This window comes from Pristis pectinata, chromosome 24, assembly GCF_009764475.1.
Source record: "Pristis pectinata isolate sPriPec2 chromosome 24, sPriPec2.1.pri, whole genome shotgun sequence".
NCBI lineage: Eukaryota > Metazoa > Chordata > Chondrichthyes > Rhinopristiformes > Pristidae > Pristis > Pristis pectinata.
This window is the reverse complement of record NC_067428.1, coordinates 9,467,242-9,491,538: the sequence shown is the minus strand read 5'-3', so window position 1 is coordinate 9,491,538 and position 24,297 is coordinate 9,467,242. Positions and strand designations below refer to the sequence as shown.

The 24,297-nt window shown below is 43.5% G+C and overlaps 2 protein-coding genes across 2 annotated transcripts in view; one reads left to right on the top strand and one right to left on the bottom strand.

Annotated features, from left to right (window-relative positions):
- The first annotated feature begins 149 nt into the window (after positions 1-149).
- Positions 150-8,440, top strand: LOC127582709 (uncharacterized). The gene is made up of 4 exons (XM_052038271.1): positions 150-452; positions 1,825-1,863; positions 5,433-5,537; positions 8,280-8,440. The coding sequence occupies exons 1-4, from the start codon at positions 170-172 to the stop codon at positions 8,438-8,440; spliced, it is 588 nt and encodes a 195-aa protein (XP_051894231.1). The 5' UTR covers positions 150-169.
- Positions 8,441-17,278: 8,838 nt separating this feature from the next.
- LOC127582540 (SH2 domain-containing adapter protein F-like) overlaps positions 17,279-24,297 on the bottom strand; it is a 228,096-nt gene continuing 221,077 nt past the window's right edge. The window contains exon 7 of the mRNA XM_052037879.1: positions 17,279-18,192. Coding sequence (XP_051893839.1) covers positions 18,006-18,192 — 187 coding nt within the window. The 3' untranslated portion in view covers positions 17,279-18,005. The remainder of the gene's footprint in view (positions 18,193-24,297) is intronic.

Genomic DNA, 24,297 nt, shown 5'->3' with positions numbered 1-24,297 from the left:
CAAAAACAATGGGCTGTTGGGACAGATGGCCAACAAAATATTCAATGACGTAAAAGAGTGAACTCTTTAATTCATGCACATTTACTTTCTTTCAGCTGGAAGTGATGGGAACCTGATGGTAACACAATCCCCATCACACCTCGATGCAGTGGAAGGAGACTCGGTTACCATGACTTGTCGGATTAAGAGCAACAGCTCAGACCTGAGAATAGAATGGAATAAAAAACGACTAGAGGCAGAGACATTGTTGCTCACCTCCAAATGGAACGCAAGCAAATATTACTCAAATTCCTCTGAAAGAATGGTCCATTCGTTCAATGAAACATTCAGTATACTGACTGTCTCTCATGTAGAACTAAATGACACTGGGCAATATGTCTGTCAAGCAAGCATTGAAATTCCTCCACCTGTGTTTACAAAATCTGGCAATGGCACTTATCTGCGTGTACAAGGTACATAATAATGAGTAAACAACATTATTTCAACAGAAGAAAATTCAAGTAATGTGACTATATGTGAACTTATGGAAATGTAAAGACCCATTGGTACATTGAAAACCCATATTAGTTGCGGTACTCTGTGTTCAAGACATAGACACCTTGTACTTCAATGCAATCCCCTGGGAGAGGTGGATAACCTACAGACATATTAAGCAGGATCACCACTCAACCCCTTGAACATCTGATTTTAATCTCAATTCTGCATTCCCACCTACTCCTGGCAACCTTTCACCCCTTGCTTATCAAATATCTTCTTATCTCTGCCTTAAAAATATTCAAATACTCTACTTCCAGTGGCCCTGGAAGAAGAGAGTTTCAAAGACTCGTGGTCCTCAGAGGGGGAGAATATTTTCTCTTCTGTCTTAAATTGGTGATCTCTTATTTTTAGATAGTGATCTCTAGTTCTAGATTCACACCAGCAGGAAACATCCTCTCCACATTAACACCATCAAGATCACTCTGGATCTTTCTATCAAGTTCCCCTCACTCTTCTAAACACTCTTGACACAAGCCTAGCCTGTCAACTTGCTCACTTCAAGTATGTTTAGTAAACCTTTGAACTGCTTCTGACATTTACATCCTTCTTTAAATAAGGAGGTCAATACTGTACACAGTTCTCCAGATGAGGCCTCTCCAATGCCCCACGTAACCTCCCTACTTCTGTACTCAACTCCCCTTGCAATAAACAACAACATCCTGTTAGCTTTACTGATTACTTGTTGCACCTGCACACCAGCCTTTTGTGAATCGTGCACTTGGACACGCAGATCCCTCCACAACTCTGAGCTCTGCAATCTCTCACCATTCAGATAATGTGCTTCTTTTATTATTTTTCTGAGAAAAATTCAATTTCACATTTTCCCACATTCTACTCCAATTGCCAGATCTTGACCTATTTATAGCTATCTATATCCTCCTTACGGCCTTTTAACAATTTACTTTTCCACTGATCTGTGTGTCAAATTTAGCAACCTTACCTAAGTCATTTACTTAAGTCGTAAAAGTGAAGGGGGAAGAAATTTGGAAAATAGAAACTCAGACCTGGTTGGGGATTGAAACTAATGCAGTAGATCACATTGACCCTTGCTTATGTTATAGGTTACATGACTCTTTCAGAACCAGCAAGGTGCTATACTGCTGCTTGAACGAAAGTGTCAGTGTTGACAGTACAAACTGGCAATCTGTTCCACAGTTCCATTATTCTCTCCTGAAAGAGCATGTACTTCCCTATTGAAAAATGTTACATTAGAAAATAGTCTTTCTTGAGTCTTCTAAGTTTAATTAGTATTTAGTGATTTACTAATAGATATATTTGTTATTCCAGTTGGTTTCAAGGATTCAATATCAAATGACGAAACAATTGGTATGTATCATTTCCCTGAACATTTATCTTGTGTTTTGAACACTTCCAATTGCGTGAGGATTCATCCCATATTGTATTGAAAATCTATACACTGATAAAACTACAGTGATCAAGGTCAGAAAGAACTAGTCAGACCTTTGCAAGATCATAAAGATAGTCAATTAAGAGACCACCATCACAAATCAATGGATACCTCTTATGCTCATGAGAACACAGGTAAAAGAATCTGTGCTAAGTCAGGCAACCAAATTATAGACTACATACTACTGGCTTTCATTGATGACATAGCTATATTAAGTGATACCCATATCAGAACGGTTGAGTATATCAAAATCCTGTAAAACATTATTAATAGCACAAGGACTCACCTGTAATGTTATCCCCAACCATAACATTACAGGTGAGACCTCATGCCATCCTTTATAAAGTATACCAAACAAAAACTATTTTAATAGTTTTAAGCTGAGGTATCGGCAAGGTTTGTACATTGACCTAACTTTATAAATGTGGTGGTGATTATCTATGCAGAGGTTAACAGTTTAAACCCTAACATAGCAAGTCTTAAATTGGAACCCATCATATCTGGTAATCTGAAAACATGAAAGCTCAAAGGTTTTCACAAACTCAATTAGTTCATTGATATTTTTCTGGGAATTGAACTTGTCAATTTAAACTTGTCTGGGTATGTACAACTCTGGCCCCATGCTAAACGGTTAACTCTTAATGTCTCCTGAAGTGGCCAACTGAGTGACTTGCTTGTAAGTAATTGCTGCCAAACATTAGGCAAGTGTCAAATGAGCCTGGCTTGAGCATCGCATCAGGACAGGATCCGGGAATTCTCAGCCACCTCCAGGACACCTTCTTCATCAGCGCGAGGGAGAGCCTTGGATGTGAGGACTACTGATGATCATAGACAACAGGGTGTTTTGACTGAGGACAGCTGGAGTCTATAGTGCTTGAAATGGCCCACTCACACCCAGTGATTGATGGCCGAAGAAATCTCGCACGAGAACTTCTTTAGTGTACACTCCTCGGAGCAACAACTGGTACAACACCAAGGGTCAAGATGGGTGTGGGAGACAGTGATTCTGTCTGAGACAAGCACAATAAAGATGCAGGCAATGCGGCAGTTGGGCAAATCAGACACTAAAGAAAATTCATGCATAGGTCACAAGGGAAACCTCCTGTGCACTAACAGTAATTCAGAAAACAGGTTCTACCCTATATTTTCCAGTGAGGGAAATGCCTGACCACTGCGGTGGAGGTTGTTATTTCCAGTTACAGAGCATTGCTAATGACTGACAGAACTTCTGTATTTAGTCACATGATACTCAACATGGAGATAATTGGTGCAGAGACGAAGTGGTAAAAGTAGAAAAGTGTTGATGTATACAAGGTGGAGGAAGCAGGGGCTTAACCTCTCCCCACATCACCCCTCTGCCCAATGTTATCCAAGATAGGACATGCATAAGGAGCTTTGGGATGTGTGAACACAAGCTCACCAGACAACATTAACGATAAACATGCCAGCCCCTCCAAAATCTGGTAGATTTAAATTCCTGCAGAAGGTCCTGATCTCACCTCAATCTTTCTTCAGCAATTAATAAAACATCAGGATCTGGTCAGAAATATTTATCAAACGTGAAACTGATATTGGGATTAAGTAAAACAGAAAAATACTACAGATGCTGGAAATCAGAAATAAAATGGAAAATGGTGCATAGACTCAGAGTTTCCATTGGTGATGTCCATTTAAGAGGTGTATTGGATCATGACTTCGTGTATTGCAGGAGTAGCTTCAAGTTGTGGTGATGGCTGTGTGCTCAATCCCAGAGGAGTAATCCATTCACGAGGCTGGGAGGAAGCGTCAAATTCCAGGAATCCACTAGTGCAGGTTGAATGTAATCGGGTCACGGGTTGGTGCATCACAGGCGTGGTGGTGTGGTGAGGGTTTGGTGGTGGTGGGAAGGAATGGGTGGATCATTGGGCAACCCTTTTACTTCTGGCCACAGATGGGACTGGGGATCCAATTACAAATCCTGACAAATCCTGGTCCCACCTCCCATATAAAGATCAAAATGTTCAAATCTTGCTTGGACCATCTCAATCTTTCATTTCCCTTGATGTCAACCATTGCCTGTCTCTGAACGTTGACTCAAGAATCTGTCAGTAGATGTTGTCCTGGGAATTTACCTAAACATGATCCCATTAGGACACCTCTTTCAACAAATGCAAATTTCCACATTGCACTCTGATTTTCTTTCTGGCATTGGGTGAAAAAAGCCTCAGAGCCAGAGTTGCTGCAGTTGAGACAAGCCCTGTGTTGCAGACCTCTCCAATGGGAAATGGCCTGAGAGACAGCCCATGTTAATTCCACTCCACCTGAGCTGCTCCTAAATATTTCACAAAAGCTGTTGCCTTTCTGTAACTGATACACTCAGGGCTAGCACAGTTTCATGGCTTTATTTGAACTGTGTTTCACAGTTTTACACTAATGAACTCTTCAGATATATAATAAAGGATCCACTGTAACAGTTAGCCTCAGGTTAATCTCATTTATCTTGGAAGAAAGGTTTTCCCTGAAGCTTCTGTTATTTCATGCAAGTTAAATTATTTGCTAGAGTTTCCCTTTAATCTTACAAATAGCTGTTCTGTCATGTGCAGATCTGAGCTAACGAACCAGGAAGGTGCTAATCTTTAGATTATGATCTGGGTCCACACTGTCTCAAACGCCAACTTGGAGCTTTGTTTATCTTTAGATCACTTCCAGTGTCTATAGGGGAAGAGAATCCAAACCGAATCTACACAGATTCAAACTCTGATCTAGTCCAGGATGGCCTTAAATCTGGATATGGACCTGCTTTGCCTCAACCCTAAACTGTCACAGATCTCTGAAGTGTAGATTGTAAAGGCACTGCTTTTTCAAAAGAATAAATAAATGGACAGCCTTTACAGCTCTCGGCGAAAGGGCATCTGTGACATGGTAGCCCTTGAATCTGATGTTATAAGTCATGGCTCTTCCAAGGTAAGACAGAGTTATATATTCTGTGAATGTTTCTTTGAGGTTCTTTTAACCAAGAAGGACAGAATTATTCATGGTACAATTCCACTTACACTTAGAGTTTGGCACTAACACAGCAGCTGAATGCTTGGATAATCAGGATTATATCAAAAATCCTAATCAATATGTATGTCATAAGAATTTTGCTATGTTTAGAACTCATGACTAGTTAAGTCTGAAATTTTGACACAACCAACAACTAAATAATGGCAGTAGATATTGTTGTTCAGTTTCATTGATTTGGAATTGATTGTCACCAGGCAAGTAGAAGTAGCAACCGATACTTTTGCATCTGTTTAATGATGGTGTCCAATAACCAATTTCTTTCCAAGACTGTCCAGGCTCATGCTGAACAATCACAGGTTTATGCCAAAATGTATGTCAATATAAGCTTATGCCCCGAGATAAATCTGGGTACCTTACAATTTATTATCATGTAACTGTCTGTAAGGTTACCCAATAATTTCAGTGTAAATGGTGGCAGAGAATGATACCTATGTTCTTTCAGCAGGTACAGTGACATGGATCTTGAGTGGTTTGTTGTCAACTATTGGATTGGTTATATCAGTTTACATTTTCTTTTTGATCAAAAGATTAATCTGTCCCAAAAAAGGTAAGGAACACCTGGAGTATGTTAAAATAGAAGTAGTCAAAATATATTGATGATGTGAATAAAATGGAGGTACAGAAGTGCCGAGGTGGAGGTGGTTGAGAGCTTCAAGTTCCTTGGTGTAAATATCACCAATAACTTGTCCTGGTCCAACCATGTAGACGTTATGGCCAGAAAAACACACCAGCACCTCTACTTCCTCAGCAGGCTAAGGAAATTTGGCATGTCCTTGTTGACCCTCACCAATTTTTATAGATGCACCATAGAAATTATCCTACCTGGATGTATCTCAGCTTGGTATGGCAACTGTTCTGCCCAAGATACCAAGAAATTGCAGAGAGTTGTGGACACAGCTCAGTCCATCATGAAAGCCAGCACCACCACCCACCGCGCCCCCCACCCCCATTGACTCGATCTACACTTTTCCCGCTGCCTTGGGAAAGTAGCCAATATAATCAAAGCCCCCTCCCACCCCAGTCATTCTTTCTTCCCCCCAACGATGCTGTTAAATGGATAGCATCTTGTTTCATCAGTCTAAGGACTCCCTGCTCTTCCTCGAAGTTACAAAATGGCAGCTGTCAAACTATTACGGACTCCGTCTGCTGTTGAAGGAACTTTGCAGCAGTTCTTAAGACTTATTCACTAATGGCACCCAGTGGAAACGGACTAGTTTTGAAATTGTATGCTATTGAAAGAATATATAAAAGCCTGAAAGCACCTACCACCAGGCTTAAGGACGGTTTCTATCCTGCTGTTATAAGACTTTTGAATGGACCTCTTTATCCCTCATTCTACCTCATCATGGCCCTTGCACCTTATTTGTCTGCCTTGACTGCATTTTTTCTTTAACTGTAACACTATATTCTATATTCTATTATTGTTTTTCCTTTTGCACTACTTCAATTATGTTTTGGAATGATCCGTATAGATGGCATGCAAAACAGTTTTTCACTATATCTTGGTACATGTGACAATTGTAAACCAATTACCAAGCAAATTACCAGGGAAAGATGGCATTCGTGCTGAAAGAAAGCAGGGAGGAGATTTGCTAGGTGCGGACAATCCTCTCAAGGGAGTCACTGGGAAATGGGAAATACCGTCAGATCGGAAGCTGGACAATGTGATCCCCAGACTCAAAAAGGGGACAAACTAGACATGTGTAACTGTAGAACTACTACTCCCAATTTCATTCCAAATGAATTAAAAGGGATCATTCAAGAATTATTATGATACAATGAGAGAGACCACTCAGCCATCATATTTGGCCTATTAAATAATTCTCCTATTAACCTTATACTTTACTCATTCTGCTTACTTGAAATTTTCACTTTATTTATTCACCCAATTCCCTTTAAAAGTAATTATTGAATCTGCTTCCATCACCCTTTTTCAGCCATTGCATTTGTCAGCGTAATAACCTTGAATGTATTTAGAAAACAATTAGCTGCTCCAATAAGGGGACTGCAGGATGCTTACGATGGAGGAACCATTCTAAACTAAATTGTCTTCCTCATTTGTAATTATCTTGAGATTTTGTAATTACCATAAAAAGTGAAGTTACTGATTCATATTATAAAATGACTTTCACAATTTCAAAGCAATAATTTTCTCAGTGTAATTTGTTGCATACCAAAGTTGCCATCCCCATAATTTGGAATGGTTTGGAACAGGAATTCCCTAAGGTGGAAACTGGGTATTAAAGGGGAATTTTGAGAGGCTTTTCTCCTGGCCAGTGTGGGTTAGAGATATTACAAGTAATCCTGGATTTTCCAATCTGTGCTTTCAGTGAGACTTTGTACATGAGGTAAAATATATACAGTAACTCGAGGTAACATGAGGTATAACATGTATAACATGAGGTAAATATGTAACCATAACCCGATACTGAGAGATGCTCCATCATTAGGTTGTTACTCTGTCAAACTGTTCAAGCGGGTGTAAACAGCCCATTGTAGATACTCCTAGGCAGTATACGTGAATAGACAATCCTTCCCTGCCTTTGGTCTCCAACCCTAGCTTCGAATTCTGGCAATCTTAATTTGCCTCTCTGAACTTCTATCTCTTGTTCTCTTTCCCTGGTTCTTCTGTTCTCAAAGTTTTAAAATCATATCTTAAATGCATCACTTCTCAACTTATTTGCATTTTCTGACAAAACTGGGGAACGCCCTCAGTATGCCTCTCCCATCATCTCCTGGCCTCGAAAACCCAGACTGGTACCACAAACCACCATGTATCTCTTCCATACCATTCAGCCTTGATAGACTTTTGCCCTTCACAGAGTCTTCTCAATTAAAAGTAAGATTATGCAGAAAGACACTGAACTATACACAATAAAAATCAAAAAAACTTCAGATGCTGGCGATCTGAACGAAAGTGCTGAAAACACTCAGTGGGTCAGGTAGCATCAGTGGAGAGAGAAACATTTCAGGTGAAAGAACTTCAGGCTTTAGATACAGGCTTCTCTAGCTTCTACTTTGCTAAGGTTGCTCCCCAGAAGCCATGTCCACAGGCCAAGCTAGCTCTTGATTTTACTGCACTGGATTTGATGGTTTAACTCCTTTATTAGCAGGGTTAAGCTATCAGAGCATAAATGGCAGAGGCTCCTTAACCTCATCAACCTGAAATGATAAACCTGTTTCCCTCTCCACAGATGCTGCCTGACCTGCTGAGTCCAGCACTTTCTGTTTTTCTTTTCGTTACCTTTATGTTGGAACCAGAATGATCTGCATCTTTCTCTTTTGACAGTGGATCCTACGTACGTCAATGTGCAATTTAGAAATAAGGCAGGCCAAAACAACCAGCTCACAGAACAAGGAAACGTAAGATATATAGCCTCAAGCAGATATGGATATCCTAAAACCATTGCCTCTAAATTGCCGCACAGACTGGAAGGGGACCTGAAATGACTGAAGTTTGAATGTCCATGGATGACATGATCTGAGATATTCAAAATACTGGGAGACAACACCACTTTGCCACTGTCTACTGATGCACTGGATGACAATTTGAACTCCCACCTGGAGACACGAGGGACTGCAGATGCCAGAATCCAGAGCAACATACAAGATGCTGGAGGAACTCAGCAGGTCAGGCAGCGTCCGTGGAGGGAAATGGACAGTTGACATTTCGGGTCGAGACCCTTCACTTGTACTGCCTGATGTTTGAATGGTATGGCGTCTTGTGCTCATAGTGGGGGCTGCGATGTAGGGTCAGCGCTGGGGGCGGGGGTAAGGGCTGTTTTAGTGTCACTGTGAGAGATGGAGAAAGCACAGTTGTGCTTACTTTCTGCATGTATTCTTCTGTGATTTCTGTGAGAATTGTGATCACCAGGTAGCCTGTCATTGTGTTTCTTTTACCACTGAACCATTACATTTTTGGTTTGGATCTGCCTGTAAAAGCCACTCTTTGGGAGACACAACCTCCAGTCTGTACCTGAGAATTATATTAAAGAACATAATTAATGTGAGCTCACCTGCAGAGGCAGTTGGAGTCAGTACAATCAGCCCTGGATTATTATCCTGCGCCTCCCTGGAGGAGAGTGCATAGAAATCTGTGACAAGATTGTGCTCAATTGTGATACCTTCCACAGTCAGATATCCCAAGGAGTATTGTCAGGTAAAACTTGATAGTGAGCTTAGTAATTATTAGGGCAAATGACATAAAGCTTGGTCAAAGCTGGAGTATTTTAAAGGATTACCTTAACTATTGACAGTGACCAGGTCTCCACACCCCTTGTGGATCTAGACACCAGCAGGATGAGAGTAGAGACAGTGATTTTTGACAAGTAAATTAAGCCGTATGGTGGGAGGGGGAAATAGACCCAAGGAGAAAGGACCAGTCTTAATCTTATTGACTGGCTGAACATGGTCGAGGAACATTAAAGCTTCATTCTGCTTCTAGTCTTACAGCACAGAAACCTCAGTCCACCAAGTCCTCACCAGCCATCAATCCTACACTGATCCCATTTTGTTCTCCCCACATTCCCATCAACTCCCCTCAGATCGTACTACTCACTAGGGGCAATTTAGAGTGGGCAATTAACCTGCCATCTTGCATGTCTTTGGCATGTGGGGGGGGGAGGTAGGGAGGAACTGGAGCACCTGGAGGAAACCCCTGTGGACATAGGGAGAACATCCCAACTCTGCATAGGCAGCACTGGAAGTCAGGACTGAACCCAGGTTGCTGGAGCTGTGAGGAGGCAGCTTCTCAATCTGTATCACTGTCTTTGCCGATGTTCTTATAATTATTGTTAGAACAGTTTATCGTGACGTCACTCAGCAAAAGGTTCTATTTCCAAATACATGGTATTTTGATCTAAAGGGGTGAGACCTCTTTAGTTCAAGAAGTTAAAGATGCTTTCATGAAAGCAAAGAGATCTGACTTCTTTATCAGGTCCACCTGAGCTTCGATGCACAAATGTCAGTATTATTTTATAAGAGGAAGAGGTTTCTATTGGTGCTCCAGCCAACAAGTCGCTTCAAACAGGGGCTCGTGGTGTTCCATGACCTTGCTCGGTGCATAGGTTGTTGCATCTGCCCACATAACAAAAATGAGTGCCCTTCTAAAACAATACGATAGATGTGAACATGAAGAGATGGGATAATTGCCTTATACATCCAAGCACTTTCTTTTCTGTCATTAATGAAGTATAACTTTCTCGTACATGTGGATTTGATGCTCACAGGAGTTGAACTACCCTTTATCAACACCAGGGGGCCCTCAAATGCCACATGAAACAAGATCACTTGAGCAGCTAATGTCCTGCTGATGAAGGTAAAAGGACTTGCAGTTCCCTCAATTTCATGGCTTCAGGACGGCCAACGTGCTTAACAGCCAATGAGCAACCTTTGGGGTGTTCTCATTGCTGTAATGCAGGAGACACAGTGGGCAGTTTAAGCACAGCAAGTTCCTGGAAGATGCGAAGTAATAATGACTCAGTCTGATTTTCAGCTACATTGATTGAGGATAAATATTGTACAGACATCAGGTTTAACAGACATATAAAAACAGTTGAGAGTGATTTAAATAATTAAAAAAATTTAAATTATTTTAAAGTGGTAAATTTATTTAAACACACTGCCGACAGAGGTTGTAGGGGCAGATACATTAGGGACATTTAAGAGACTCTTAGATAGTCACATGAATGATAGAAAAATGGAGGGCTATGTGGGAGGGAAGGGTTAGATAGATATTAAGGCAGGATAAAATGTCGGCACAACATCGTGGGCCGAAGGGTCTGTACTGTGCTGTGAAGTTCTATGTTTGATGGATAAGAATTAATTAAAATAATTAATATTAATTAAAATATATGAGAAAAACAAATCACTTCAGTTCTCTTTTTCATCCAGTTTGATGACCTCCATTCATAGCTGGCATGGTGAGGGGCCAGATATGAAGTGCATACAACCCTTCACTCACTATGCCTGAGCTCTGCCCATGTGGTGGTGCAGTTGGATGTCAGATGCTCTGGCACATCTAACCTCCAGTGCATTTTAGACTTCCACATGTTGGCAGTGGAGGTCAGGAATGTGCTGACCTGCGCATTGCTGATCGCCCTCTCTGGGATTGTTGGCTGCAGAAGTGAAGAAGCATGATCCCTCCACAACTGATACAATATCAGTGCAATGTGTGTCAACAAAAAGACTCATTACAGGGAGATATCAAGGCCTTTTTGACAACACTTCCCAAACTCAGGGTCCCTATCAAATAGAAGAACATGTTAACAGGGACTAGTAAAAATAAATCATGCACCATCCCCAGCTTTAAATATATTGACGGTTCTTCATCATTTCTAGGTTAACATCCTGGAACTCCTACCTAAGGTGATAGCATGTTCACTACACAAACCAATGGTTCAAGGAAGTCGCTCACCACTCAGGCACCATTCAGAATAGGCAATTCCTAGAACCTATGATCTGGTAACAAAAAGGTAGTGTCATTTGGACAGGGGAACACCATTACCTGGAGATTCCCCTCCAAGTTACACACTATTCTGACTTGGAAATACATCACTGGTCACTGACTGTAAGTTCTGTAACTCTTGATCCACCAGCAGCTTCAGCAGAAGAGCTGCAGTGGTTCAAACACCTCATCATCTTCTCAAGGGCATTAGGTATAGGTAGTACCCGCTGGCCTTGCCGGCTGCACCCAAATCCTGAAAAATGAATAAAAATGAATTGGAAGAGAGTTCTGGAGAAGAGAGCAGTGAAAAGATCAGCTTTCGGTGATGGGTGAAGTGAACAAGCAGTGAGGTGTTCCCAGACTTGTGGGAGCAGGCATGGTATTCGATGAGAAACAGAATAAGATGCATGCTCACTTCTTTGGGTCAGCCAAGGAACCACTGGGCAGTTGGAGGGCAATGTCAAAGAGGTTAATGCAACGGGCAAGAAAGATAGACAGATGTGCATTTATATAGTGCCTTTCAAGAACACCTGGACACCCCAAGGTGAAGGGAAAGCAATATTTGACACTGAATAGATCAGATGAGGAAAAATGGATTTTGTGGATTTGGATGTATAAGTAGATTTGTGGATTTGTAATGTGATGACATTGAACCACAATTTATTCTTCACATTATGCGATTACAGCATTGCAACTGGACTTTGTTTTAACCCAAGTGTTGATCCCGACTCTGAAGTATAATTCCTGCAGGAACACAGAGAGCTAGATTGCTCACTGCAGTTTTACCCTAATTGTTCGCCATCTGTCGCTCCTGAAAGAGGATTTTCCACTGATGACTTGGGAGTCACTACTAGGAAGATTGGAGAGGTGGGGAATGCTAATCTCAGCTTGGTTACCCCTTTCTGTGATTTAACCAACATAAAACAATAAAGCACTTGGTAGTGGTGAAACAGATCCCAAAGCACAGATTTACATTTTAGTACTTGTAACACAAGCAGGGAGCTCTCTGATCTTGTTTTGAATGAGGTCAACACGACGGCGGAGAGATAATTAGAACATCTCGCAAAAAGAAAGGGAATGCTTGTAATTATGCAGCATTTTAATGTCCCAAAGCACTTCACAGGTACTTCAATTAATTATTTTTGAAGTGTAGTGATAGTGTTCAAGTGAAGAAATAAAATGATGGGCTAATATGATATAGACATCAATGAGAAAACTCACCGGCTAATCCGATTGTAGTTGTTTTAGTTAAGGGATAGAGATTATTCATGGCCTCAGGAGATCTTTATTCTTCTTCTTTGAAGTAATGCATTAGGCTCTTTTACATCCAGGCTGACAAAATGAAGTCATGAAATGCACCTTTGACAATGTAGGATTCCTTTTGCATTGCAGTGAAGTACTAGCATGGGTCAAAGGTCGCCATCCATTCGTGTTGTATCCCTTTTGGGGAGATTCCCCTTTCTCTGCAGTACTGACATCTACGCTGTTCTCCTCCCCCATCTCCACTCTGAACTATAAACATTGAATAGGAGCTACTGTGTGTAGTGAATCTCTGGGATTCTCTGCCCCTGAGGACGGTGGAAGCCAGATCATTAATTATCCTTAAAGTGGAGATAAAAAAATATCTGTGAGATCGAGGAATTGAGGGTTATGGGGAACTGGCTCAGAAGAGGAATTGAAACTTGGGGCAGAGCAGACATGATCATATTGAATGGCGAGCAGGCTTGGGGGGGGGGGGGGGCGAGTGGCCTACTCCTTCTCCTATTTTCTCACGTTCTTGTGTTCATGGTTGTTAAATATACCACTGTAGCGGCTAGCTACACACTATAGAATAAAGACACGGAGTCTGTTGCTTGGAGTCAGAAGTCGATAGCTTGACAGGGGCGCAGTGCACCTTTTAATACCGAAACTCTTCCCGCGCTTCAGTTCCCGCGCTGACATCACGAGCGGGTCACCTGACCTTCCCGCACGTGGGCTTTCCTAGCCCAATGATGGAGAAGGAGGGCCCCGCGCCATCTTGGGTCGGGGCCTCCAATGACGCTCGCGATCTTGGGAGCCGGTTCGATACCGGTAAGGTGAGTCGCCACACTACGTTCTGCTGGCTTGGAAAACTTTGGTCTGGGTGATGAACTCAGAACTTGGGAGGTAGCTGCAACATTCCTTGGAGTGCAGCTGAGGGCCGCTGCTGAGACAAGCTGATATCTCAAAGAACTTGATTCCTGATAGCAGATCACATGTACCATAGCCTCTAGGCTTCAGATAACCTTGTGATACAAGCAGACATTGGGTCATTTGATGGTTCTGTTAAATTAATATGCAAATGAGTCAGACCGACTGTAAATTTCCAGGTTTGATGTCCCAGTCTGTGTTGCATTCTGACTCAATCAACCACTAGCTGCAATGGGCAGGCACGGTAGTGTAGCGGTTAGTGTGACGCTATTACGGTGCCAGCGACCCGGGTTCAATTCTGGCCGCTGTCTGTAAGGAGTTTGTACGTTCTCCCTGTGTCTGCGTGGGTTTCCTCCGGGTGCTCTGGTTTCCTCCCACATTCTAAAGACGTACGGGTTAGGAAGTTGTGGGCATGCTATGTTGGCACCAGAAGCGTGGCGACACTTGTGGGCTGCCCCCAGTACACTCTACACAAAAGATGCATTTCACTGTGTGTTTCGAAGTGCATGTGACTAATAAAGAAATCTTATCTTATGTGTATCAGCCACAAAATGCACCAAACCCAAGACCTTTACTGAGAAAAACCAAGAACAGCACACAAAGGGAACTGCCATCACTTGATGGCTCTCCTCTGAGTCATACACCATCAAATGGCCCAGTGGCGCAGCTAGTAAAGCTGCTGCCCCTCAGCACCAGGGACCAGGGTTCAATCCTGACCTCGGGTGCTGTGTATGGAGTTTGCACGTTCTTCACGTGGGTTTCCTTGGGGTGCTGCAGTTTCCTTCCACATCCCAATGAGTGTGCAGGTTGATTGGTTAATTGGCCACAGTAACTTGCCCCTGCTGTGGTGGTGAGTGGTAGAATCCGGGGGTAGTTGATGCGAATGTGGAGAGAATTTTAAAAAAAAGGGATTAATGTAGGATGAGTGTAATTGGGTGGTTAATGGTCAGCATGGACTTGTGGGCCGAAGGGCCTGTTTCTATGCTGTATCTCCTCCTAACCCTCTGACTCTGTCTTGACTCAGAATTATATCACTGTTCTGTCATTGTCACTGGGTGGAGAACCATCACTAGGAGGACTGCAGCAATTCAAGAAGACAGCTCACCAGTGTCGTCACAAAGGGAATCAGGGATGGGTAATGAAAGCTGGCCATGCCAATGACACCCACAACCCATGGGCAAAAAGTAGAAAAATGTTTCATTAGTGAACTAGGATTAACCAGAGATGGAATTAACCAAGGGTCCCACTCCCAGTCTCAGCTCACTGATCTGCTGTACAATGTTCTCGGATGCTCTTTGGAATGGCTGAGTAAGCCATTCGGTCGTATTATCACTGCTACATTGAACCAGATGGAGAATAAACCTGGATGTAATGGTTGGCATTGACCTTGGCACTAAATACAGACATGGACCAAAGAGTTAAATTCCAGAGGTGTGATGAGAGGATTGTCCTTCACATCATGGCTGCACGTACCTGAATGTGGCATCAAGGAGTCCTGGTAAAACTGAAGTCAATGGACATCAAGGGGGAAACACCCCAATGGTCAGAGTCATACCTTGCACAATGGAAGATGGTTCTGACCGTTGTAGATCAATTAACCCAGCCTCAAGACATTGCTGCAGGAGTTCTGCCGAGTAGTGTTCCGGGGCCCAAATATCTTCAGCTGCTTCGTCAAAGATCTTCCTTCCATCTTAAGGTCAGACGTTTGCTGATGGTTGGACAATGCTCAATTCTGTCTGCAACTCCTCAGCAACTGAAGCAGGCCATGTAGACTTAGGCAGCATCCATGCATGGGCTGATAAATAGCAAGTAACATTCATACTAGATAAAAAGGCAATGACCATTTCCAACAAGAGAGAGTCTATTCACCTATCCTTGACATTCAACAGCATTATTATTACCAGTCCCTTACCATCAACATTCTTGGGGCTTACTACAGTGCAGAAGATAATTTCTTCCAGCCACATAAATATTATGGTTCCAAGACCGGGTCAAAGGCTAGGTACACTGCAGTGAATGGTTCATCTCAAGACACCCCAAAGTCTTTCTTCAAATCAGAAGTGTGATGGAAAACTTTCCACTTGCCTGGATGGGTTCAGCTTCAACAACCTTCAAGAAGCTCAATATCATTCGGCCCACTTGATTAGCAGCCCACCCGCCACCCTAAACGTTTGTTCCCCCCGCCACCGACACACAGTGACTGTAGTGTATACCATCTACAAAATGTTCGGTAGTTAATCATCTGGATCCCTCCAACAGCACTTCCCAAACCTGCGACCTCTACCACCAAGGAGGACAGGGGCTACAGTCACGTGTGAACACCACCGCTTGGCAGGTTCCCCTCCAAGTAGCATACCATGCTGATCTGGAAATGTACTGGGTTCCTTTATTGTTGTTGGGTCTAAATCCCAGAACTCCTCCAGCCCCTGCTCCCAATGACACACAGGGAACACCTTTACCAGAAGGAGGGCAGTAGTTCAGGAAGGCAGCTCATGGCCGCCTTCGCTGGGGCAACTAGGGATGGGCGATAAATGCTGGCCTTGCCAGCCACACGCAGATCCCGCTAAATGGATAACAAACAATGAAGGAGGACGGTCCTGAGGTCAACGGCATTGTGGGGGGCTGTCTGCCTACAGACATAGTCTGCCTTGGCACTTGAAGTGTGGCCTCCTGTTGAGGTGAGGTACTGACACAGTACCTCAGCTCAACAGGGGAAGAGGGAGAAGGGGAGGGGGAAGGAGGGCAGGGAGGAGGAGGGGGATGGATGGGGGAAGGAGCTGGGTAGCTGGGTAGGGCGGCGTGAGAGGGAAAGTGGGAGGGAGAGGGAAGGGAGGAGAGAGAATGGGGGAGGCAGAGGAGTGAGAGGAAGAAGTGGGGGAGACAGAGGGTGTGCGAGGGTGAAGGATGGAGGCAGTGGGAAAGGGAGAGTGGGGAGGGGTGGATAGTGTAGAGGAGGAGGAGAGTATTGCAGGGGTAGAAGGACAGAGGACGAAGGAGGGGAGATGGACAGAGGTGAGAGATGGGAGTGGGAAGGGAGTGGGTCAGGGGGTTGGGAATACAGTTGGTGGGGGAGGGGGGTAGGTACAGCCAGTGAATGGGGCACCCTGCTCAATCTCAGCCACGTGAAGAGATTTGGGATTGTTTCACATCAGAAGGTGGGAGGATGGGAATCTCTGATGGAGGGAAACAAAGGATGCAGAGAGTCAGGAAGAAGGGAGATCGCTGTAGGGTCTGAGGGGAAGAGCAACATCCAGATACAGAAAGAGGTGGACGGACAAGATTGCCAGTCGGGGAGAGAGACAAGGAAGGAATGGTGTTGAACGGATGAACAGAAGAAGAGAAGACAGCTGAAAAAGACAGACAGATGGAGATCAAGACCAATGGCACAGAGAGAAAAATATGTCAGAAAAATCATTATTTCATGTCTCTTCTGATCAGCGGGCAAATGCTAAATTGTCCAATGGTAATGAGGTGCCTTTGATTTACAACCTCAGCAACCACTTCTCTCGACAACTGAGGACAGCCTCATTGCCCATCCTCTCTCTGGGTCTGTGCTCTGGTGAATTATGCAATCAGACGTTTCTTCCAAGCATATTTTATAAAATTTTTTTTAGATATTTACAGAAAATATTATTGAAAATAGAAAACACACATTACACGGAACCTCCTCACGACATTCCACGCCAATTCACTTCCCCCTCATAGTACCAGGTGGTAAAAGTACGGTGTGGTACTGAGTCACACAGACCAGGTAGGTGCCACGTTTGATCCACAGTCACTCCTAACATAGGCATGAGGTGGGGGAAGGACACAACAATTGACTTTAATGGCCCATTGCGCCAGGAGTGTGATGGGGAATGTTGATCATGGATACCCCGCTCCGCATCGCTAGCCACAGATTCCCGCCCCCCATTGCAAAGTGCGTGTGCGCTGGATGTTGAGTGAAGTCATGATCGGGCTTTGCTGAGATGCCCCCTCATGATGAAACAGCCAGCCAACACTCAGTGACTCGGCCACTTGTGTGAAGTGGTGGAGGGTGGCTGGGGCAGCCAGTAGCAATATATCCAGGAGGGGAAGAAGCAGGGTTACCACAGGAGAAATAAAAGACATTCCTTAAATTCCCAGTAAATGAGTGACTGAATCCTTACAAGTGAGTTCAGCAACATTCATGATCCAATTCACCACAATCTTTGAAACAAATGGTGAAGAAATGAGATATTCAATGCTCTTAGCCTGCAATAGTTCACAGGCCAGAAATGGAGCTCTAGAGTCTTGTGCTCAATGGAGCCACAGTCTCTGTAACACGAGCCTGCAGGATGAAATTGTTGTTCTATGTCTGTCTCTTTTCCCGCGGAATGTTTTGCATTTTACTGCCATCTTCGGAAGCTGCCTGGGCTCCACTCACAGAGTTTGCACAGTCACAGGAAACAGCAGGGAGAGATGCTCAGCCCCTTTAATTGGCAGCTTGTGGCTTGTGTAGTGGTTTATGACCTCCGGAACACTGTCAAAGGGTGGGCTGTTCTGGCCGAGAATGTACTTGGAGTCTTTCGTTCTGCTGAACTTCATGTGCATGTATCCTTGGCTGCTTCTGCATGCAGAAAGAAAGAGAAAAAATATGAGGGATTTAATTTGCTTAACGAGAGCCACGTCATTTCCCTTTGGTGTTTTACAAGCTGAACTTCAATCTAAGGGGCTTTAGACAGAGATATGAATGATTTGCATTCACTCCCATTATCAATGCATGTTGAATCATAACTAAGTTTGACCTGGGTGTATTATAGAATAGAATCAACTTGCATGTGAACAGTTGTCATGTTTGACCAGATATCCTCCTAATTTTTCTGGTGGGGAGCATTTATTTGAGTCAATGAGGGAAGCTGTAGACTGATTGTATGTCCAGCATTGCATGCACCCACTCGCAATCTAAATCAATGGATCAAGGCTGCCAGGAAAACTTTAGGCCTCGGGTACAGGATTCTCTGGCCTCTACTCACCAAGGTTGCTCCCAAAGAGCCATGTTTAATTGCAGAGCCAGCTCTTGATTTTGGTGTACTGTATCTAAGGGTTTAACCCCTTCATTATCAGAGCTAAGCTAGCAGACCGGAATTGGCAGAGCCAGATTCTTAACCCTCATCAACCTCAAACATTAATCCTGTTCCTCCCTCCACCGATGCCGTCTGACCTGCTGAGCATTTCCAATCACCTTTGTTTTTATTTCGAATTTCCAGCATCCATGCGTTTTTACATTTTGAGTTCTTAACCCAACCCACTGCCTCCAAAGTGTTACTGTTGACATCCAAGAAGGTAACTCTCAGGGAGGCTTGCAGTGTCACAGGGTGAACAACAGGGTGTTCCTCTTAACTTCCAGCAAGCTAAAGAAGAAATAAAACTCATAGATGGTGAACCAGTCTCAGGTCGTTCACCATACATTTGCAGTCATACAAATATTCTGTTAACTCTTCCAGTGCTGGGGTTGCCTTTAGTGTAATGCAGGTGTTTTTTCTCTTTAGTATCTGATGATCGCCTACTGTAAATGTGGCTTTGTTCAACGACTTGCTTTGCAGGTCTGTTTCACCAAATGGAAACTAATCCGAGATATCCCTGAAACCCCCATGAGTGCAACAATATCACTTAGGCAGCATAGCAGTTATCAGAGCTGCTTCACAGTTCTAGGGACTTGGGTCTGACCCTGACCTCAGATGCTGTCTGTTTGGAGTTTCCATCTTCTCCCTCTGAACGCATACGTTTCTGACAGATGCTTGGGTTTCCTCACATATACCAAAGGTATGCTAATAGGTTATTTGGCTACTGTAAGTTATCCCTTAGTGTAGGTGGTGAGAGAGAATAAGTTGCAGGGCTACAAGGAAATAAGAGGCAGGGAATGGGATTGATGAAACTGGTCTGTTGGAAACCGATGGATTCCTGCCATTGAGCATTCTTCTGAAATTCATGTGGACTGGGGAATCAAATAGATAATGGGAGAAGGATTAATAGTTGATCGTAGACATCACCTCATCTCCTTTGGTAGTGTAGCGGTTAGCGTAACGCTTTACAGTGCCAGCAACCCAGGTTCAATTCCGGCCACTGTCTGTAAGGAGTTTGTATGTTCTCCCCGTGTCTGCGTGGGTTTCCTCCAGGTGCTCCGGTTTCCTCCCACATTCCAAAGACATACAGGTTAGGAAGTTGTGGGCATGCTATGTTGGCACCGGAAGTGCGGCGACACTTGCGGGCTGCCCCCAGAACACTCTACGCAAAAAGATGCATTTCACTGCATGTTTCGATGTACATGCGACTAATAAAGATATCTTATCTTCTGTTATTCATCACTGCTTTGGGATTCACCTATTCTCTTTCTGTCTTTTGAAACTTGACAGTGGACTGCACAGCCGACCCGGGCATCTGTTCCTGGGCTTCCCAATAATTATTTGCAATTCTGTAGCATTCTTTTTTTGGGAAATGAAAGATCTCCACAGCCTCTCAAAGAAAGGGGACTATACAGTAACTGACCAGAGTTTCATGGTATCCAGCCTGAGATAAGGCTAGCCAAGGTTCCCATTACTGAGCAGTAGCCCGTGACCTCTACTAAACGTGTGGCATACGGCTGAAAATAGGACTGGACAGTGGCACATACTGGTCCATCATCAAATCACTATAAGCTTTCATTATTTAGGCTCATGCTTCAGCAATGGCCACTTGAATGAGCTACCAGTGGGGATATATCAGCTCTGGAATGGGGGATTCTTGCATGAGGAATTTAGAGAAAGGAGGACGAACAGTGGTAGAAGTGAAGGAAGTGTGACTAGAAAACTAACAGTTTTGGAACGAAATGGATATTTATAGAATTTATAGTTAAATATCAAAATCGACGTCAAATTAAATATTAATCTATTGTAGACAGCTCAGAGATGGCTCAGAGGAACTCCTGACAAGGGATGAGTAACAATCAGGGATTTGCAAGCAAATTCCAAACAAACATCCTTGACTCAATCAGCACACAGATCATGTCGTGGGAGTAGATTATGCATCTGAACAAAGGCTTAATGATCGAAAAAAATCCCTTAACATCCAAAAACTTCCAATTCTTCAAGACCTTTGGTTCCATCAGAATTTACTCCGAATTATCAGATGAAATATACTTATATTTGCAACATATTTGAGGTGAACTAAAATAACTCAGTGCTTTGATAGGGTAAAGAAGATAATTTGGTGGGGTTGTGCTGGGATCATGGGGGAGGTGGAATGGTCAGTGGTGACATGGGGGGAGGAGGTCATCATCAATTTATATTTATGACAGAGTTAACATAATGCTTTACACAAAGATAGAACTCAATACATATTTTAAGGGAAAGGGGAATAAATATCTGAGTAAGTTATTGGTGTCCTCCTGAGAGAGGGTAGAATGATAGAAGCAGTTTGGCCAAGGACCCATGCAGACAAGATGGGCTTTCTATGTGAGTTAATTTCTTTGCATCACCCCTCTGCAGGTCACAGAGTTGATGTGGCCAAGCTGTTTCCCTTGGCGGGTGAGTCCAGGACTAGGGGGCACAGTCTTAGTATTAGAGGGTACCCATTTAGAACAGAAATGAGAAGAAATTTCTTTAGCCAGAGGGTTGTGGATTTGTGGAATTCGTTGCCACATTCAGCTGTGGAGGCCCAATCATTGGGGGTGTTTAAGGAGGAGATTGATAGGTATCTAATTAGTCAAGGTATCAAGGGATATGGGGAAAAGGCCGGGAATTGGGGCTAGATGGGAATAGTTTAGCTCATGGTGAGGTAGCAGAGCAAACTCGATGGGCCAAATGGCCTACTTCTGCTCCTTTGTCTTGTGATCTTGTGAACCAGTAGGAATCTTGCCGTTAAGTCATAAAGATGTGCGTCTGGGTCTTGCTCCAGAAATTTCTACAACAGGATGTTGTGGGTTTGTGGGCCTTTCTCGAAACCTGAGTTTACTTTGCCACATCGGTGATACCGCCATTCAGCTAAAATGTTAAACTGTGTCTCCGTCTGTCCTCCCACAGCAATATAAAAGATCCCATGGCTCAAATCAAACAAGTGTAGGAGAGTTCTCCATGGTGTCCTGGCCAGTATTTATCTTTCAACCAAAATCGATGAAATAGGTCGAATTATTTCATATTGTAGCTTGTGGGAGCTTGTTGAGCACAAAGTGGTTGTTCCATTTCCTACTACAATGGCTGTACCTTTGGATCTCCTGAGGTTATGAAGGATGCTACACAAATGCAGGTCTAACTATATATGCCTCAATAGACAATTGTGTACTGGACAGATAATTGTGGAAACAAATAGATTCATGGAGCAATGGAGTCATACAACTGAAAACAGGTCCTTCTGCTCACTGAGTCTGTGCCATCCATCTAAGTGCCCATTTGCACTAATTCTACACTAATTCTACTTCTATTCTCCCCACATTCTCATCGACTCCCCCAGAATTTACCACTCACATGTGGTCTAAGGGCAATTTACAGTGTCCAATTAAACTACCAACCCACACGTGTCTGGGATGTGGGAGGAAACCGAAGCACTGGAGGAAACCTACACGGTCACAGGGAGAACGTGCAAACACCACAAAGACAGCACCATAAGTGAGTATTGAACTTGGGTCACTGGAGCTGTGAGGCAGCAGCCCCATTAGCAGCACCACTGTACCAGGATAGTTGGCAGATTTGGGGCCCAGAACAGGAGTGAAAATCACTTGATACGATTCTTATAGACTAATTACATACTTGCTATCCAACCTAAAGTTGTCAAAATATTGTTGGAAATTAAAGTTAATGTGTTCAATTGTTCAGAAACCTTCATTGGAGGGTATGTGGTTGATCTTCTTTCCTTTGTTTGTGCAGAGTTGGCTGTTCCTGGTTGACAGAATTGTTGGGAACTTTATAACCATTTAATTACCCTGGATTATGAAGGGGATCAGCCAGGGGTGCTGAGAGCTCTGTGTCAGACCCTGCTGAAAAGGGCAGAACTAGTTAGAGAAGCAACACTTGCTGGGTCTCTACACAGAGAAATGGACACAGATTTATCTCTGAGCAAAAAGAGGGCATAAATTAAGTTCACTCCTTAGTTATTTACATTCTCAAAGAGTTTTAAGCTGCCAGCTAGAAACTGAATCAGTTGAATGAGTAAGTGGACAGTGGACCGTTAAAATTCAATGAAATGACAGGCGCTCCGAGCTTTTCTGAATCACTCAACTGCATAACATTCAGGGATCATACTCTCAGTATCAGTTTTCCTCAGCCAGTTTTTTTCCTAAATTGGTTTGCTATGGTTTCCAAAAAGCTATTACTCTACTGATGTGTAGCCCTATTGCTATAACAGCTTAATCACAAATTCACTGCTTATCTAACACTTGTTAACCATGGTCTTATAAGGGCCATGCCAGAAGCTTTCAGAAAGCTGCCGCCCATTGATTGAACAAAAGGGGTTTCTTCAGTCCAAGTTTATTTTTTATTTATGAGACTTGCTAACAAGGCCAGCCTTTAATGCCTGTCCCTAAATGCTCTTAGACCATGTGGCAATGAACCACTTCCTTGAGTCACTCCCCACTGTATAGTGAGGGTCCCACAGTGTGTGAGGGCAGGGTGTTCCCAGGGTTTGGCCCACTGATGAAGGTGTAGAGAAACATGACTGAAATCATGGTGAGTGTGAGGAGAACTTGAAGATGGTGATGTCCTTTGATGCATACGACCCATGCCTTTCTAGGTTTTCGAGGCTGCAGGTTTAGGTGGAGGTGTCAAAAAGGCTTGGTGGGTTCTGGTAGATGCCTATGAATCTACAAATTAGGAGCAGGAGTAGGCCACTTTGCCCCTTAAGTTTGCTCTACCATTTAATAAGATCAAGGCTGATCTGACTGTAACCTCAACTTTGTATTCCATTCTACCCATGCTGGTCTCTCATTCCCCAAACTTATCAAGAACCTACATCGTTCTGTCTGAAAAAATGTTCAAAGACTTTTCTCCCACTGCACTTTGATGGACAGAGTTCCAAAGATCATGTGGTAGATGGTACTCACTGCAACCAAGATGCACCAGCAATGGAGGGATTGCATGCTAAAGGTGGTCCCAATCAATCAGATTGCTTTATCTTCTGAGGTTTCTCGTGTGTTCCTGGAGCTCCACATATCCAGACAAGTGGAGTGTACTCCATCATATTCCTGATCTAAGGACTATAGGTGGCATAAGGGCTTTGGGGAGCCAGAATGTAAGTAACTTAGTGCAGAAAACCCATCCAGCCCCTGATAAGATCTTGCAGCCACAGTATTTATGTGGCTAGTTCAGCTGAGCTTCTGGTCAAGACTGACCTGGAGTCATAGGGTCATACAGCACAGAAATAGGCCCTTTGCCCACTGAGACTGTGAAGACAATGACAAACCAGTTTATAGTAATCCTACCCTAATCCATTTTGTTCTCCCTACATTCCCATCAACTCATCCCACAGATTCTACCTCACATCTAAACACTAGGAGCAATTTACAGTGGCCAATTAATGTATGAACCCGAACATCTTTGCCATGTGGGAGAAAACCAGAGCACCTGGAGGAAACCCACATGGCCACAGGGAGAATATGCTAACTCCACAGACCAGAGATCAGGATTTCCGGGTCATTGGAGCGGTGAGGCAGTAGCTTTAATAGTTGCGCCACTACCCCGCCCTCTAGGATGATTGTGACGGATTC